General features: G+C 45.0%; 1 protein-coding gene across 1 annotated transcript; it reads right to left on the reverse strand.

Annotated features, from left to right (window-relative positions):
* Positions 1 to 964: 964 nt before the first annotated feature.
* LOC101355117 (cationic amino acid transporter 3-like) lies at positions 965 to 14,160 on the reverse strand. The gene is made up of 11 exons (XM_004381880.2): positions 13,788 to 14,160; positions 11,576 to 11,734; positions 10,465 to 10,642; positions 9,581 to 9,693; positions 8,999 to 9,221; positions 4,772 to 4,911; positions 4,566 to 4,668; positions 4,026 to 4,207; positions 3,659 to 3,825; positions 1,953 to 2,061; positions 965 to 1,783 (listed from the first exon to the last, which is right to left on the reverse strand). Exons 1-11 carry the CDS (start codon positions 14,158 to 14,160, stop codon positions 1,665 to 1,667), a joined length of 1,866 nt encoding a protein of 621 aa, XP_004381937.1. The 3' UTR covers positions 965 to 1,664.
* Positions 14,161 to 16,522: the final 2,362 nt, after the last annotated feature.

A 16,522-nucleotide genomic window follows, 5' to 3' on the forward strand; every position in this document is an offset into this window, starting at 1 on the left:
AACCCTTCAGTTAGCAGCAGGGCGCTTAGCCATTGCACTGCTAGGGCTTCTTCATTACACATCAAGGAGATGCAAAGTCAAACCACAATGCGATGCCAGTAGACACCAGAATAGTGTCCCCACAGTGGTGCAAATGGTTAAGGGCTTGACTACTAGCCGGAAGTTCGGCAGTTCGAACCCACCCAGAGATGCCTTGGAAAACAGGCCTCGCGATCTGCTTCTGAAGGGTCACAGCCTTGAAAATCCTATGTAGCAGTTCTACTCTGTCACATGGGGTCACCATGACTTAGAATCAACTCAGTGGCACCAACGAGATCTCTACATGCTTCATATTCTCACTTCATTCATGTATTTGCTCAATCCGCACCCCTTCAGAGAGGCCTTCACTGACCACCCTGTTTAAATAACCCCCTTGCCGTGTTCTTAGGAGCCCTGGTGGAGCAACAGTGAAGCACTCAGCTGATAACTGAAAGGTTGGCAGATCGAACTCACCAGCTGCTCTGCAAGAGAAAGACCTGGTGGTCTGCTCACATAAAGGTTATAGCATAGGAAGCCCTGTGGGGCAGTTCTACTCTGTGAAATGGGGTCACTATGAGTCAGAATAGACTCAACGGCACCAAACTACAACAACAGTTTGAACGCAAACAATTTGTGCCACCCAGGGACCTAGGCAGGCAAATCAGCAGCTGTCAACTCCAGGACAGAGACCAGGCCGAGAGCCAGTGGCCAAGGGAGGGACCTGACTATAAGCATGGCCAAAAATTTGTCCAGACTAAACTGTATCCTGAGTCATTCCTGATCCTAGAGTCCCTGGGAGGTGCAGTCAACCACTCAACTACTAACCAAAAGTATGGAGGTTCATATCTACCCAGGGGCACCTGAGAAGAGAGAGCTGACGAACAACTTCTGAAAGATCACAGCCATTGAAAACCCTATGGAGCGCAGTTCTACTCCCAAACACATAGGGTCACCATGAGTCGGAATTGACCCTGTGGAGCACAGATCTGCTCTGAAACACAAGGGGTCTCCATGATTCAGAATCAACTCAATGGCAACTGATTTGGTTTGGTTTACCGCCAAATTCATGAAAGCATTATTCTTAACAGCCACGAGCTGGAACTACAACTAAGTGAAACAACATGGCTGAATCTCACATCATATTGAACAAAAAATTCAGTATGTGTTTGGAGTTAACATATGTGTTTGGAGTTCAACAAGTTTAATATGCGTTTAGAGTTCAGCTAGGGCTTGTAACCAGATTAGTGGTTACCTCAGAGGGTAGTAACTGGAAGCAGGGCCAAAAAGGTGCTTCTTCAGCCTTGAAAACCCTATAGAGCACAGTTCTACTCTGACATACGGGGGGGTCGCTATGAATAAGAATCAACAACAACACCAGAGACCTCTTAGCTGCCTACAAAATCCAAAAAGGTGCTTCTTATGTGTAGGTAAGATTCTGTCTCTTTGGCTGGGTACTGACTACATCATTGTATTTGTGAAAATTCATCTTGCTGTAGACTTATGGAATATGCACTTTCGGGGCTGTATAGAAGGCTCTAAACACACCCCCTCCCACCACCACTCCATGGAGATCCAAACTTTACTCCCTGAGCCGGAAGAAACTTCCAGTGTGGTGGAGGGATTCCACACAGTATCTAGTTTTATCCTTAGGCCAGTTCAGAACTAGGGATGTTTTCATTAACAGTTTGGGAGCTTGAGGTTGGCAGCTGTTGGTCACACTTCTTCAGGCTGTGTCGGATCCCATATCCAAAATATATAGCAAATCCTAGTAGGGAAACGAGGCAAAGAAGTGAGAAAGTAGTCATTCTCCCCACTTAACGAATGTTCAATAGGCCTCATACTTATGGTGTTTGAGACAGTTTTAGGGAATGGTGATGGTAAGAATATTTGGCTCAGTCACCCAAGGACCCTCTTTTCCCCAGGATGCCACTTACCAATCACCATCCAGACTCCGAGTCGGGCCCAGGTCCCAGAAGTCAACTGCATCATCAAGTAAACATTTACAAAGATGCTCACCAGTGGGAGGAAAGGCAAAGCGGGGACCTGTGGACAAAGTCAATTAATCCCCAAACTTATCACAGAAGTCTGGAAGGGAAATACCTTACCTTACTTGGGAGGGAAGGAACACTCCAGTCTGGCTCAAGCTGTGCATCTGTCATCTGTTCTCCATTGTTCTATTTCTCAGTACCTATAATGTCCGCCCACTGCAAACTAGCTTTTATCTACAGAAGTTCACTAGGAACACTGTAGCCAGCATCACCCACGACATCCCTTTGGCTAAATCTAATATTCATGGCCAGTGCCTCTTCATATCCCATTATCTGTTCCAGAAGAGACAGCTGTTGAAAAATGAAACTAATAAAGAACTGAGTGAGGGGTCAGGGAATGATCCATTGGCTTTCTCATATCCCCTTTTCCTGTTCCACTAAAAAATGCCTGTGGAGTCAACTGCCTCCTTTGCTGTGTGACCTGAAGAACTGAATGATGCCCAGCTACCATTAGTGAATATTTTAGTCAAAGATTCTATAGAATAAGGCGGGGTGGGGGAGAAGATTCTACAGAAGAAACCTGATCAAATGGGGGTGAAATATAGAACAGATTTTCAAATTCTAGTGGAATCCAGATTTTCTGGAGCCATGGAGGCTGGATAAATCTCTGAATCTGTTGCCCTGAGATAATCTTTAAACCTGAAGCCAAAAATATCCCCTGAAGTCTTCTTAAAACCAAACAATAGTTTTGCTTAACTAGTCAAGAATGTCTGCCTTGAGCTCTGTCATGGATTGAATTGTGTCCCCCAAAAATTGTGTGTAGCACCTTGGCTAGGTCATGATTCCCAGTATTGTATGATTGTGTTATCTGATGTGATTTCCTTATGTGTTGTAAACTCTACCACTATGATGAAATTATATGTGATCTCCTCATGTGTTATAAATTCTATCAGTCACTGTGATGAGGTTATACTGATGAGGTTGACAAGATTAGTGTCTTAATGCAATCTCTTTTGAGATATAAAAGAGAGAAGTGAGCAGAGACACATGGGAACCTCATACCACCAAGAAAGCAGTGCCGGGAGCAGAGCGTGTCCTTTGGACCTGAGGTTCCTGCACAAAGAAGTTCCCAGACCAAAGGAAGATTGATGACACAGACCTTCCTCCAGAGCCAACCAAAAAAGTGTTCCCCTGGAGCTGATACCCTGAATTTGGACTTGTAGCCTACTGGACGTGAGAGAATAAACTTCTCCTTGCTAAATCCATCCACTTGTGGTATTTCTGTTGGAGCAGCACTAGATGTCTGAGACAAGCTCTTTTAAGGTTTATCTGTATAGGACCAAACTGACAACAGCAACTCAAAACATTAGATAGGAAACTTAGGGGGCAGTGCATTTATGTTACTGGGAGAGGAACAACTGCGAAAAGGAGGGTGAGAATGGTTGCACAACTCAAAGAATGTAATCAAGGTCACAGAATTGTTTGTGTAGCAACTGTTCAATTGGTGTATGTTCTGCTGTGTATATTCTTAACAACAACAAAAATAAAATAAGTTATATTTTTTAAATGTTTATGAACTTCTTAGACTTCAGAGCTTGCAGAATCCATTTATTCAAGGCAGGTAGTTTGTGGACATAAAGAAGATCACTTACCTTGAAGTGGATCATGGTAGAGTTCTGGGGCTGCCTCCAAATGATGAAAGTGATCACGGTAATGAACACCAGCAGCAGCACAACCACTGTTGTATAAACTGGGTCCCCAGAGAATAGATGCCTGTGCCTTTGGGCCAGTATCAGACACAGGACCATCAGCAGTATGACTGCAAGGGTCAAGTTGGGAGAGATCATGTCCAACTCTAGAAGCCAAATATGTAAAGATCTTGGGCCACATCCCACCCCAAAACTGCCTGTATAAAAGGGCCATTATCTCTCCAAGATGCCTCCTCAGCTCCAAAGACCACACAGTCCCACCCCATCCTTTCAATTTCAGAACACTCTAAAGAGAAATCCCACTGCTCACCAAGCAGAGAGGCACAACCATAGATGATCTGCCCAGATTTCAGAGTGGAGGTGGTATTGATAGAGCAACACAGAATCTTTTCAGTTTCAGGTACAGATTCCAATGGCCTTGGAACAGACTTCATCTCAAATTTTTCCACCTCCATTGCCTCATTCTTGCTTAATTTCTGGTCTGGCTGGTACCTGAATTAAAGGTATTAAGGAAATATTATTCACTTATAACTCACCCAGTGGCTCTGCAAAAGAAAGACCTGGTGATCTGCTCCAGTAAAAATTACAGCCAGGGTAAAGATTATAGCCAGGAAAATCCTATGAGGTAGTTCTACTCTGTCACATGGGCTCATTATGAGTTAAGATCAACTTGATGGCACCTAACAACAACTCATTCGCTAACAGACAGCCTAATCCACCCTATTCCCTACCCTATGTGTAATAGTACACTTAGGAGTTGGTATGAAGACAGAAAAGGAGGAGGATTAGCCCCCCCCCCCAGGAATCCCCATGAGTCTAAGACCCCAATAAAGGTGTAGTGGAGTCTCACCTGAGGACCAAAACAGAAAAGGCCACCATAGAGTAAGAAAGCAGAGTCCCAATTGACGTGAGGTCCACAAGATCACTGAGCTCAAAGAGGAATGCCATGAGTGCTAGAATTAATGGGAAAAAAAAAAAAGGTAGGGAGTAAGAAACTACTGGAAATATCCAAGTCAAAGAAATTGATAAAAGAAGATGAAGATTTCATCTTTCCACCTGCAATGATTCCAGAGACCAGGGTGGCCATGACAGGGGTATGTGTTCGGGCATGGATCCGGGCGAGGCTTCGGAAAAGGAGTCCATCCTCTGCCATTGCATAGATCACCCGAGGCATGGGGAAAATGGCACCTAGGAGGCTAGAGAAGAAAATGAGAAAGCATGTGGGGACACGCAAAAGCATTAAAAAAAAAAAAAAAAACCTCGTTGCCGTCGAGTCGATTCCGACTCATAGTGACCCTGTAGGACAGAGTAGAACTACCCCATATGGTTTCCAACGACTGCCTAGTATAGTAGAGAATGGAAATCAACAAGTGTTGGATAGGTTATGGAGAAACTGAAACCCTCATCCATTGCTGGTGGGAATGTAAAATTGTGCAGCTGCTGTTGAAAACAGTTTGGTGGTTTGTCAATAATAGAACAAAGAACTATGATGTGACCCAGCAATCCCACTCCTGGTTATATATGTAGCATAAGTGAAGGCAGGAACACAAATAGAAACCTCTACACCAGTGTTTATTGTAGCACTTTTCACAATAGCCAAAAGGTGGAAACCACCTAAATGTCCATCAACAGATGAATGGATAAACAAAATTTGGTACATACTGTAAAAATGGCATTGGCATCTGACCTTGTCTAACTTCACAAGGGGGGAGAATCAAGACTAACATCAGCCCAGCTGATTCCTATGAGGCAGAGGTCTAACATACCTCTTTTTTCCAATTCTGACAACTGCCATCCCGCCCATGGCACTCTTATCTTCTCTGCTGGGTTTGATAATCCATTACAATGGCCACACAGAACTCAGACAAGGCGATTATGGGGTTTTTTAGGGAAGCAACACAGGAGCCCTGGTGGTGCAGTGGTTAAGTGCTCATCAGCTAACTAAAAGGTCAGTGGTTCAAACCTACCAGCCACTCTGCAAAAGAAAAATGGCAGTCTGCTACCTTGAAGATTTACAGCCTTGGAAACTGTCTTAGTTATCTAGTGCTGCTGTAACAAAAGTACCACAAGTGGATGGATTTAACAAACAGATTTATTCCCTCACAGTCTAGGAGGCTAGAAGTCAAAATTCAGGGTACCAGTTCCAGAGGATGGCTTTCTCTGTCAGTTCTGGAGGAAAGTCCTTGTCATCAATCTTCCCCTGGTCTAGGGGCTTCTCAGTGCAGGCACCCCAGGTCCAAAGGATGTGCTCTGTTCCAGACGTTTCTTTCGTGGTGGTATGAGGTCCCTCTCTTCTCTGCTCAACTCTCTTTTATATCTCAAAAAAGACTGAGTCAAGATACAACCTAAACCTGTAGATTGAGTCCTGCCTCATTAACATCATAGTGGTTAGGATTTACAGCACATAGATAATCATCAGATCACAAAATAGAAGACAACCACACAATACTCGGAATCATGGCCTAGCCAAGTTGACACACACTTTTGGGGGACACAATTCAATCCATAACAGAAACTCTATGGGGGCAATTCTACTGTCTTACAGGTTCACTATGAATCAGAATCAAGTCGACGAGTTTGGGTTTGGTTTTAGTTTTAGGGAAGTGTGATGGTTAAGATTGTGGCACTACTCACTATTACCCCTAGTGACCCATTCCCAAGATTTTTGTTTCCTGTCCCTGTGACCTTATGCTCTGTAGAGGTCTTAGTTCCAAAGGGAGGAATGCTGCCACCTGGAGACACATCACTGATTCCATTGAACTGGAAGCTAAGAATGCCCCCTGGCCACTTTGGACTCCTTATGCCTCTGGATCAACAGGGAAAGAATGGGGTTACCATACAAGCTGATGAGATTGATCCTGATTACCAAGAGGAAATTGGATTGCTATTACATAATGGAAGTAAAGAAGAGTATGTCTGGAATGCATGAGATTCCTTAGGGTGTCTCTTAGTACTTCCATGCCCTGTGATTTGTCAATGGAGAACTACAGCAACCCAATTCCGACATGACTACTAATGGCCAGACTGTTCAGGAATGAAGGTTTGGGTCACCCCACCAGGCAAAGAACCATGACCAGCTAAGGTGCTTGCTGAGGGCAAAGGGAATAAGGAAGAAGATAGTTCTAAATACCAGTTTCAGCCACAGGACCAGTTGCAGAAACAAAGACTAATTGTAATGAGTATTTCTGCTTTGTATGTGTGCATCAAATATTTTTGTTTTCTTCACTTATAAAATATAAGATGTAAACAGGGCTAGTGCATTTTTGGTTGTATATGTGTTCACTGTATCATGTTAGGTGCAAGCATGACTTTCTCATTGTCTTTATTCTGAGATTATGTATGGTTTAAGGAGATGTGTACGGGTGCCAAGTTGACAAGAGGTGGACTGTGATGGTTAAGATTGTCGGTCAACTTGCCTGGGCCATGATTCTCAGTGTTTATGTGATCACCACTATGATGGGATCTGCTGTAAGTAACCAATAAGTTGAAAGGGAGTTTCCTTGGGCATGTGGCCTGCATCCGAATCTAAGTGGACATTCTGGCTTTTACCTGCTCTGGATCCTGCAGCTGCCTCCTGTTCATCTGACCTCCGGTTCTTGGGACTTGAGCTAGCAGCTTACCTGCCAGTCTTGGGATTTGTGAGTCTTCACAGCCTGTGAGCAAGAGCTCTGCCCTCTGACCTGCCAATCTTGGGTTCACCAGCCTCTGTGGCTACATGAATCAGGAGAAGTCTCTATCCTGATCCGCAGACTTGGGACAATCGCATGAGCAGTTTCCTTGATATCAATCTGTCTCTCTATATATTTATATGCTTTACTGGTTTTCCATCTCTAGAGAACCCAGCCTAAGACAGGGAGTAATAGGTTACAATTTGGGATCAGGATCAACAGGCTACAACTCAGGATTAGGATCAGAAGGCATGTAGGCAAAGTCACACTTCTTCAATGCAGGATGGCTCTCTCATCTCCTCTCGGACCTGCAGGGCTCCTTTGGTCTCCTGAGGCAGGCTCCTCTCAGCCCCCTGAGGACAGGCTTCTCTTGGCCCCCTCAGGACAGGCTCCTCTTGGGCCCTTCAGAACAGGCGTCCTCTCTCAGTCCTCAGCCATTGGCCCTGCTTCAGCCTGGCCTCTGTTCTGCTGGAGCAAGTGTTACAAAGCTCTTAACTCCACCAATAAGTGCCCAGGAGCACCCTACTTCGCCTGGAACCCTCCTGCCTGAAGATGTTCAGCTCTCTCACTACTTAGGTCAGCAAGCCCGGCTCCATTGATGAGTGCCTGGAGGCACCCTATGCTGCCAGGAAGCCTCTAGCGTGAAGGCTGTCAGCTTTCTTGCTCTGTGGGTCGGCATGCCCCTTGTAGCTACCGTGCTGCATGGACCAGGAAGCCCACAGCACCAATCTTCTGGTTCTGCTGCCAACATTTCTCACCATCTCATGCCATCTCCAGTGTTACAGATCACTGTGTATCCTGGATCTAGGAGGTTCTCAGCACAGGGACCTTGAGTGCAAAGGACGTGCTCCACTCCTGGCTTTTCCTTTCTGGTGGTAGTGGGGATCCCCCTCTGCTCTGAGATTGGCTCTCCTTTAAGCCTAGCAGGATAGTAAAACTGACCAATACCCTTGGTGGGCCATAATTATCTTATTTGCATAGTCTCACCCAATCATTGTGTGAGAGTTATAAGACCATGCATAGCTAAAAGGGCCATGTTAAGTATTTCACTGCACTGCATATACATACAATGGAATATTATGCAGCTGTAAAGAAAAATGAAGTCCTGATGCATGCCACAACATGGATGAACCTTGAAACATCATGCTGAGAGAGAAATAAGTTTGGTGCAAAAGGACAAATACTGTATGAATTCACTCATTTGAAGTAAGTAAATACATAGAAACCAAAGATTATTATTGGTTACCAGGGATAGACAGGAGGGGAAAAGAAGTTTTTGTTTGGGGGACATTGACTTTATGACAGTGGAAATGGAATATTTTAGATGAGGATAATGAGAATGGTGGCACAACATGAAAAATGGAATGAATGTTATTGAGTTGTAAACGTGGAAGTTATAGTGTTGCTGTGTATGCTTTTTATTTAAAAAAAAAAAAAGGCATGAGGTGACTGGAACTTCCCACTAGCCTATGTGGAGGAAGAGGTCTCTTCTGGTGATTGGAACTTCTACTCCCTAACTTATGTGGAGAAAGGTGTTTTTCTTCTCACCCCACAATTTTGAGAGCTGGCATACCTGACACTGACAGTAGACAGGGAAAAAGCTTTTGACACTGACCTGGATGAAAGGGCACAGAGGGAGCCAACAGCCACTACATATCTGGCAGGGGCCCATCCAACATGGAGAAAAGCCACCGGCAAGGGGCTCTCAGGATGGATCTGGTAATAAGGCATCATGAGGGTGAGTGCTGCAGAGATGCCAGAATACGCCAGAAAGCAGATGAAGATCGAGAACACGATGCCCAGGGGGATGGACCGCTGAGGATTCCGGGCTTCTTCCCCTATAGGATGGTCGTTAAAGTGTTGGCTCAGGAAAACACACTGAGGTGAAGGCATAAAATCCCCTTCCCTCTTGCAGGGGCATAGTGACACCATGTGACAGAGTAGAACTGCCTCATTGGGTTTCCTAAGCTGTAATCTTTACAGAGAGATCTCCAGGTCCTTCTGTGGAGCTGCTGGGTGGGTTAGAACCGTCAGCCTTTCTGTTAGCAGCTGAGCGCTTAACCATTGCGCCACCAGGGCTCTGATCTTCCCTCTTTCATCCCGCAATCAGGTAAGCCTTCTACCAAATCTACACAGCCCGATATTGGCAGCCCAAACTGTGCCCAAAGCCCTGATGAGACCAAATGACCATTGTTACCTGTAGTGGCAATGCAGTCAAAACCAACAAATGCAAAGAAACATGTAGCTGCTCCGCGGAGAATCCCTTCAAAGCCAAAAGGCACAAATCCACCAGAGCCCAGAGGACCTAAGCTACAGTGAGAGAAGGAATGAGAAACATGGGTGATGTGTGTTCAGGATCTCTCTGCTGGACTGCTCAGTTCATACCACAGTCCTGGGCTCCCATCCCCACCACCACCACCATCTGGATCCATCAGCCCAAATCCCCCTTATTGTTGTTGTTAGGTGCTGTCGAGTCGATTTTCAACTCATAGCAACACCATGTGACAGAGTAGAACTGACCCATCGGGTTTTCTTGGCTGAAATCTTTATGGTATGATGTCCTCCTCCAGGGACTGGTCCCTCGATAACGTGTCCAAAGTAAGTCTTGCCATCCTTGCTTCTAAAGAGCATTCTGGCTACACTTCTTCAGAGACAGAGTTGTTCATTCTTCTGGCAGTCCATGGTATATTTAATATTCTTCTCTAACACCGTAATTCAGATGCATGTTATCAGGAGGGACCAGTCCCTGGAGGACATCATGCTTGGTAAAGTAGAGGGTCAGTGAAAAAGAAGAAGACCCTCAATGAGATGTATTGACACAGTGGTTGCAACAGTGGGCTGAAACATAGCAACAGTTGTGACGATGGTGCAAGACGACACCTAACAACAACAGTCTTTATGGAAACAGATCTCTAGGTCTTTCTCCTCAGAGCTGCTAGGTGTGTTCAAACTGCCAGCCTTACAGTTAGCAGCCAAGAGCTTAACCATTGCACCACCATAGCTCCTTCAAATGCCCCCACTTCCTGCCATATTTCCAGCTCTGTAGCCACTACTACTGTGGCCAAGCGGGCTCCTCCTAACCTAGAGGTGTCATTGGGTCCGGGCATGCTCTGGTTGTAGTCCTGTTCCCTGAGCTTCCAGTTATGCAGATCTCCCTTAATGAAGCCACAGAGGATGACAAAGCTGAGAATCAAAAGGTTCATGCCTGTGAACACTTTGGTAACCAGGGCTGACTCACTTGCTCCCAGAGCCAGTAAACCTGTAGAGAAAATGGAATTTTAAAAAAATAAATAACTTTGGTCTCAGTGCAGAGAAAGAAACTCGTCAGTCTATGTCAGTGGTCCTTCCTTATCTAGAGGCGATTTTTCTCCCCAAAGGACATTTAGCAATGTCTGGAGACATTTCTTTTTTTTAATGGTGGTGAAAATACACACAACAAAACACACGCCAATTTAACAACCTCCATATATACAATTCAGTGACTTGATAACATTTCTCAAGTTGTACCACCATCTTGCTATCCTTTTCCAAATCATTCCACCACCATTGACATAAGCCCAATGCCTCCTAAGCAAAAACTTCCCCTTTCTCCTTCCCTCCCATCCCTGGTAACCACTAATAATCTTCAGTTTCTGTATATTTGCTTATTTCATATAAGTGAGATCATACAGTATTTGTCCTTTTGCGACTGATTTATTTTGCTCAGCATGATGTTTTCAAGGTTCATCCATATTGTTGCACGCATCAGGACTTCATTTCTCTTTATAACTGAGTAATATTCCATTGTATGGATAGACCACATTTTGTTTATACATTCATGGTGACATTTTTGGTTGTCACTACTTGAGAGCGGGCACAATTGACATCTAGTGGGTGGAGGCCAAGGATGTTGCTAAACATCCTACAGTACACAGGACAGGCCCCCACACCAAAGCAAAGGTTGAACAACAGTGGTCTAAGGCTTGCCTTCCTGTCTCTCATGTTGCAGATCCTTCTTTCCTAGCTTCTGATCTCCCCACTGTTTTCTCCACCCTCAACCTTTCCCAAGAAGCCCTGGTGGCACAATGGTTAAGTGCTGAGCTGCTAACTAAAAGGTTGGCAGTTTGAACCCACCCAGCAGCTTTACCACCCAACAAGCCTTTCCCACCCCAGCTCTCCACTTCTTCCCATCCAATGTCTGGCCCTTCCTTACCAGTGAGCAGCAGTACCAGGCTCAGGGCTAAGAAGTCTGGACACTTGGCCAGGACATGGGGCACTTGCAGAGGGACACTGTCCTGCAGGGCCTGCGAGATGCGGTTCCCAATCAGGCTGTCCAGGGTAGCACTCCAGGCCCTGGCAACACTAGCGGCACCTAAGGGAGGAACGTTCATTCATTTATAAACATTAATTGAACCTCAACTATGAGACAAAGGAGCCCTGGTGGCACAGTGGTTAAGCACTTGGCTACTAACTGAAAGGTTGGTGGTTCAAACCCACCAAGCAGCTCCATGGGAAAAAGACCCGGCAATCTGCTCCCATGAAGATTACAGCCTAGAAAACTCTATGGGGCAGTTCTACTCTGTCATATGAGGTCACTGTGAGGCAAAAATGGATTCGACAACCCCCAACAACAACACTCTGTCACATGAACTATATTATTGAAACAAACCTACTAAATACCTAATCTCAAAAAGAGTCTGTTTTCACGGTGGGTGAGGGGAGCACATGGTCAACAAATTAGTAAACTATTTAGTATGTTTAAAAAACAAAACAAAATCAGTTGCCCTCGAGTCAACTCTGACTCATGGCGACCCCATGCGTCAGAGTAGAACTGTGATCCACAGGGTTTTCAACGGCTGGTTTTTTGGAAGCAGATCTCCAGGCCTTTCTTCTGAGGCACCTGTGGGTGGATCTGAACCGCAAACCTGTTGGTTACTAGCCTACCGCTTAAAGATTTGTACCACCCAGGAGTTCCTTTAGTATGTTAGAAGGAGATAAATGCTATGGAGGGAAAGACAAACAGGGGAGCAGGATGGGGAGATCCAGATCAGAGTTGAAATTTTAAATGTGGTTGTTTTTGTTGTTAGTTGCCATCAAGTCAACTCGGACTCATTGTGACCCCATGTGTACAGACTAGAACTGCACTCCATAGGTTTTTCAAGGCTGTGAGCTTTCAGAAGCAGATTGCCAGGACTGTCTTCTGAGGTACCTTTGTGTGGGTTTGAACCACCAACCTTTGGGCTACTAGTTGAGCACATTAACCATTTGTATAACCCAGAGACTCCTGAGGTATGCCATATGCCTCACTATATTATCTGACCCAATTGGTTTGGAAGCTTCTAAGGGGCAGGAATGATGGTAACATGTCCCTAACTCTCCATTGGGGCCTGCCTTGCCCAGAACTGGGTAGGCGTTGTTGAAGGGCTGCGAGCTGGGTTGAGAACATGGGATAAGTGAGTTTTGCCCTGGCTCTGCCCCTTCCAGGCTAGATGACCCAGGCCAACTCACTTCCTCCTTTCTGGCCATCAGCTTCCTGCTCTGATGAATGAGAATGATAATAACACTTTCCCCTGGCAAGATTGTGAGGGTTCAGTAAGAAGGCATACAAAGTGCTTGGCACTGGGGCTTTCTATAAGCCACACACAGTTGCCGTAGAGTCAACTTGACTCCAACTCATGGCGACCCCATGTGTGCAGAGTAGAACTGTGCTCCACAAGGTTTTCAAGGCTGTGACCTTTCGGAAGCAGATCGTCAGACCTGTCTTACATAACTAAGGCACCTCTGTGTGGCTTCGAATCACCAATCTTTCGGCTAGCAATAAAGCACTTAATGCTTAAAGTTTGCACCTCCCACGGACTCCTTAAATTGGGTCGTCAGGAAAAATCTTACAAAGGTGACAGCTGAGCAAAGACTTCAAAACCGGGAGAAAGTGAGCCTCGTAGAACAAGTGTCTCCCTTGCCCACAAGAACTCTCCCCCACTTCCTACAATTCCTGTTTCCGTCTCAGTTTTTTTGTTCATTAAGGAAGACAGGACAGAATTGAGTAGAATGATGTTTTGGGGACTTCTCCCCACCACTATCCCCTTTCAAAGTTGATAACAAAGTGTTTACGAATGAAGAACCCTCCAACTTCTCCAATTGTCCCCCGTTCTCTTCACCCTAAAAAACCAGTTGTTGTTGAGTTGATTCTGACCCATGGCAAGCCCATGTGTTACAGAGTGAACGGTGCTCGATAGGGTTTTCTTGGCTGTAATCTTTTGGAAGGAGATCACCAGTCTTTCTTTCGCAGCACCTCAAGGTGGGTTGAAACCAGCAACCTTTAGGTTAGTAGCTGAGCACACACTATTTGTGCCGTCTGGGGAGCTATCTCTTGGCCCCAGGTCTGTAGTTTCCCCCATACCTACCCCTCTGCCCCAGCATCTCACCAATGACATAGGAGAGTATGAGGTTCCAGCCAGTGGTGAAGGCCCACAGTTCACCCACTGTGACATAGCTGTAGAGATATGCTGAACCAGAGCAGGGGACCCGGGCCCCAAACTCCGCATAGCAGAGCCCAGCCAACATAGTAGACAGGGCGGCCACTAAGAAGCAGATGACGATCGCTGGTCCAGCTTTGTCCCTGGCCACTTCACCAGCCAGGACGTACACGCCTGCTCCCAGGGTACTGCCCACACCCAGGGCCACCAGATCCATTGTGGACAGGCAACGGGCCAGGACACTCTCAGACCCCTTTCTTGCCTCCAGGGGGCGCCTGCGGACCAACTTCTGGCCAAATTGGCGAACTTTTTGCCACAGCATCCTAGACAGAGCTGAGTATGCTAAGATCCACTAAAATCTGCAAGACAGAAACATCAAGAATGTTCATCTTGAACCACCAAAACTATTGCCCTCAGATAATCTTTAAATTTTAAACCAAAAATATCCCCTGTAGTCCTCTTAAAACCAAGCAATAGTTTAGTTTAACTAGTCAAGAATGTCTGCTTTGACACTGCTGGTGGGAATGTAAAATGGTATGACCACTTTGGAAATTACGATTTGGTGCTTCCTTAAAAAGCTAGAAATAGAAGTACCATACTATCTAGCAATCCCATTCCTTGGAATATATCCTGGATAAATAAGAGCTGTACACCCATGTTCATTGCTGCATTGTTCATGATAGCAAAAAAGATGGAAACAACCTAGGTGCCCATCAACAGACGAATGGATAAAGAAATTACAGTACATACACACAGTGGAGTACTATGCAATGATAAAGAACAATGATGAATCCGTGAAACATAACATGGAAGAATCTGGAAGGCATTATGCTGAGTGAATTTAGGCAGTTGCAAAAGGACAAATATTGTATAAGACCACTATTATAAGAACTCAAGAAAAGGTTGAAACACAGAAGAAAACATTCTTTGACGGTTATGAGGGTGGGGAGGGAGGGAGAGGGATATTCACTAACTAGATAGTAGACAAGAATTATCTTAGGTGTATGCAAGGACAGCACACACTACAGGGAAAGTCAGCACAACAGGACTAAACCAAAAGCTAAGAAGTTTCCTGAATACAACCAAACGTTTCAAGGGACAGGTAGCAGGGGCAGGGGTCTGGGGACTATGGTTTTAGGGGACATCTAGGTCAATTGGCATAGCAAAGTGTATTAAGAAAATGTTCTGCATCCCACTTTGTTGAGTGGCATCTGGGGTCTTAAAAGCTAGTGAGTGGCCATCCAAGATGCATCAATTGGTCCCAACCCACTTGAAGCGAAGGAGAATGAAGAACACCAAAGACACATAGAAAATATTAGCCCAAGAGACAAAAGGGCCACATAAACCAGAGACTCCACCAGCCTGAGACCGGAAGAACTAGAAGGTGCCTGGCTGCCACCAATGACCGCCCTGACAGGGAACAGAGAGTCCTTGAAGGAGCAGAAGAAAAGTGGGGTGCAGAACTCAAATTCTAGTAAAAAGACCAGACTTAATGGTTTGACTGAGACTGGAGGGAACCCGGAAGACATGGCCCCAGTAATCTGTTAGTCCAAAACTAAAACCAAACCATTCCCAAGGCCAACTCTTCAGACAAAGATTAGACTGGACTATGGGACATAAAAATGATACTCATGAAAAGTGTGCTTCTTAGCTCAAGTAGATACCTGAGTGTAAATGGGCAGCTCCTGTCCAGAGGCGAGATGAGAAGGCAGAGAGGGTCAGGAGCTGGTTGAATGGACATGGGAAATCAGAGGTAGAAAGGAGAAGTGTGCTATCACAGTATAGGGAGAGCAACTGGGGTCACATAACAATGTGTGTATAAATTTTTGTATGGGAAATTAACTTGAATTGTAAACTTTCACTTAGAGCACAATTTAAAAAAAAAAGAATGTCTGCCTTGAGCGTTATGCTTTTTAAGGATCTGTCTATGTGGGATAAAATTGATAGCAGCAATTCAAAAGATCAGGTAGAAACCTTAGGGAGCAGTGAACTTATGTTGATGGAGGAGGAACAACTCAGAAAAGGAAGGTGAGAATGGTTGCACAACTCGAAGAATGTAATCAATGTCACTGAATTGTACTTACAGAAATCATTGAATTGGTGTAGGTACTGCTGTGTATATCCTCAACAACAACAACAAAATAAAATAAAAAATTTAAAAGAAAAATTTTCACCCCATTCATGGACACTGAGTTTCTGTTTGCAGTAATGAAAAAGCTTTGGAAATAGATAATAGTGATGGTTGCACAACATTGTGATTGTAATTAATACCATTGAATCGTACATTTGAAGTTGGTTAAAATGGCAGGTTTTCGGTTATATATATTTTACCACAATAAAAAAATTACCAAAAAAAAAGTGCTGGTCCCCTCCCCCTTGGCCCTGGGAGTTGGTCACAAGACCAAGTCCATGGCGTAATGGAGTCGGGAGCAAGTGGTGAAAGGACACGTTGGGTAGGTCATCTGTATCTGTGATTCAGTTCTTCAAAAGTAAGGAAGGATTTTAATACTTTGCAAGGTTTCTGGAAGAATTACTTGATGAGAAGCAAGCTAAAGCTTCCAGTACAGTGGCCGGGACATCCATTACCCTCATTGCTATCAGGTTGATTCCGACTTGCAGGGTTTCCAAGGATATAAATCTTTACAGAAGCAGACTGCCACATCTTTCTCCCGCGGAGCCACTGG

This window comes from Trichechus manatus, unplaced genomic scaffold, assembly GCF_000243295.1.
Source record: "Trichechus manatus latirostris isolate Lorelei unplaced genomic scaffold, TriManLat1.0 scaffold00087, whole genome shotgun sequence".
In the NCBI taxonomy this organism is placed as follows: domain Eukaryota; kingdom Metazoa; phylum Chordata; class Mammalia; order Sirenia; family Trichechidae; genus Trichechus; species Trichechus manatus.

Excerpts from the sequence above, each read along its gene's own strand:
- LOC101355117 (XM_004381880.2), bottom strand. The coding sequence starts at position 14,160 with ATGCTGTGGCAAAAAGTTCGCCAATTTGGCCAGAAGTTGGTCCGCAGG. Across the intron at positions 11,735-13,787 it reads CATACTCTCCTATGTCATTG|GTGCCGCTAGTGTTGCCAGG; the intron begins GTGAGATGCTGG and ends TTCCTCCCTTAG. Across the intron at positions 9,222-9,580 it reads TGACTGCATTGCCACTACAG|GGGAAGAAGCCCGGAATCCT; the intron begins GTAACAATGGTC and ends ACCATCCTATAG.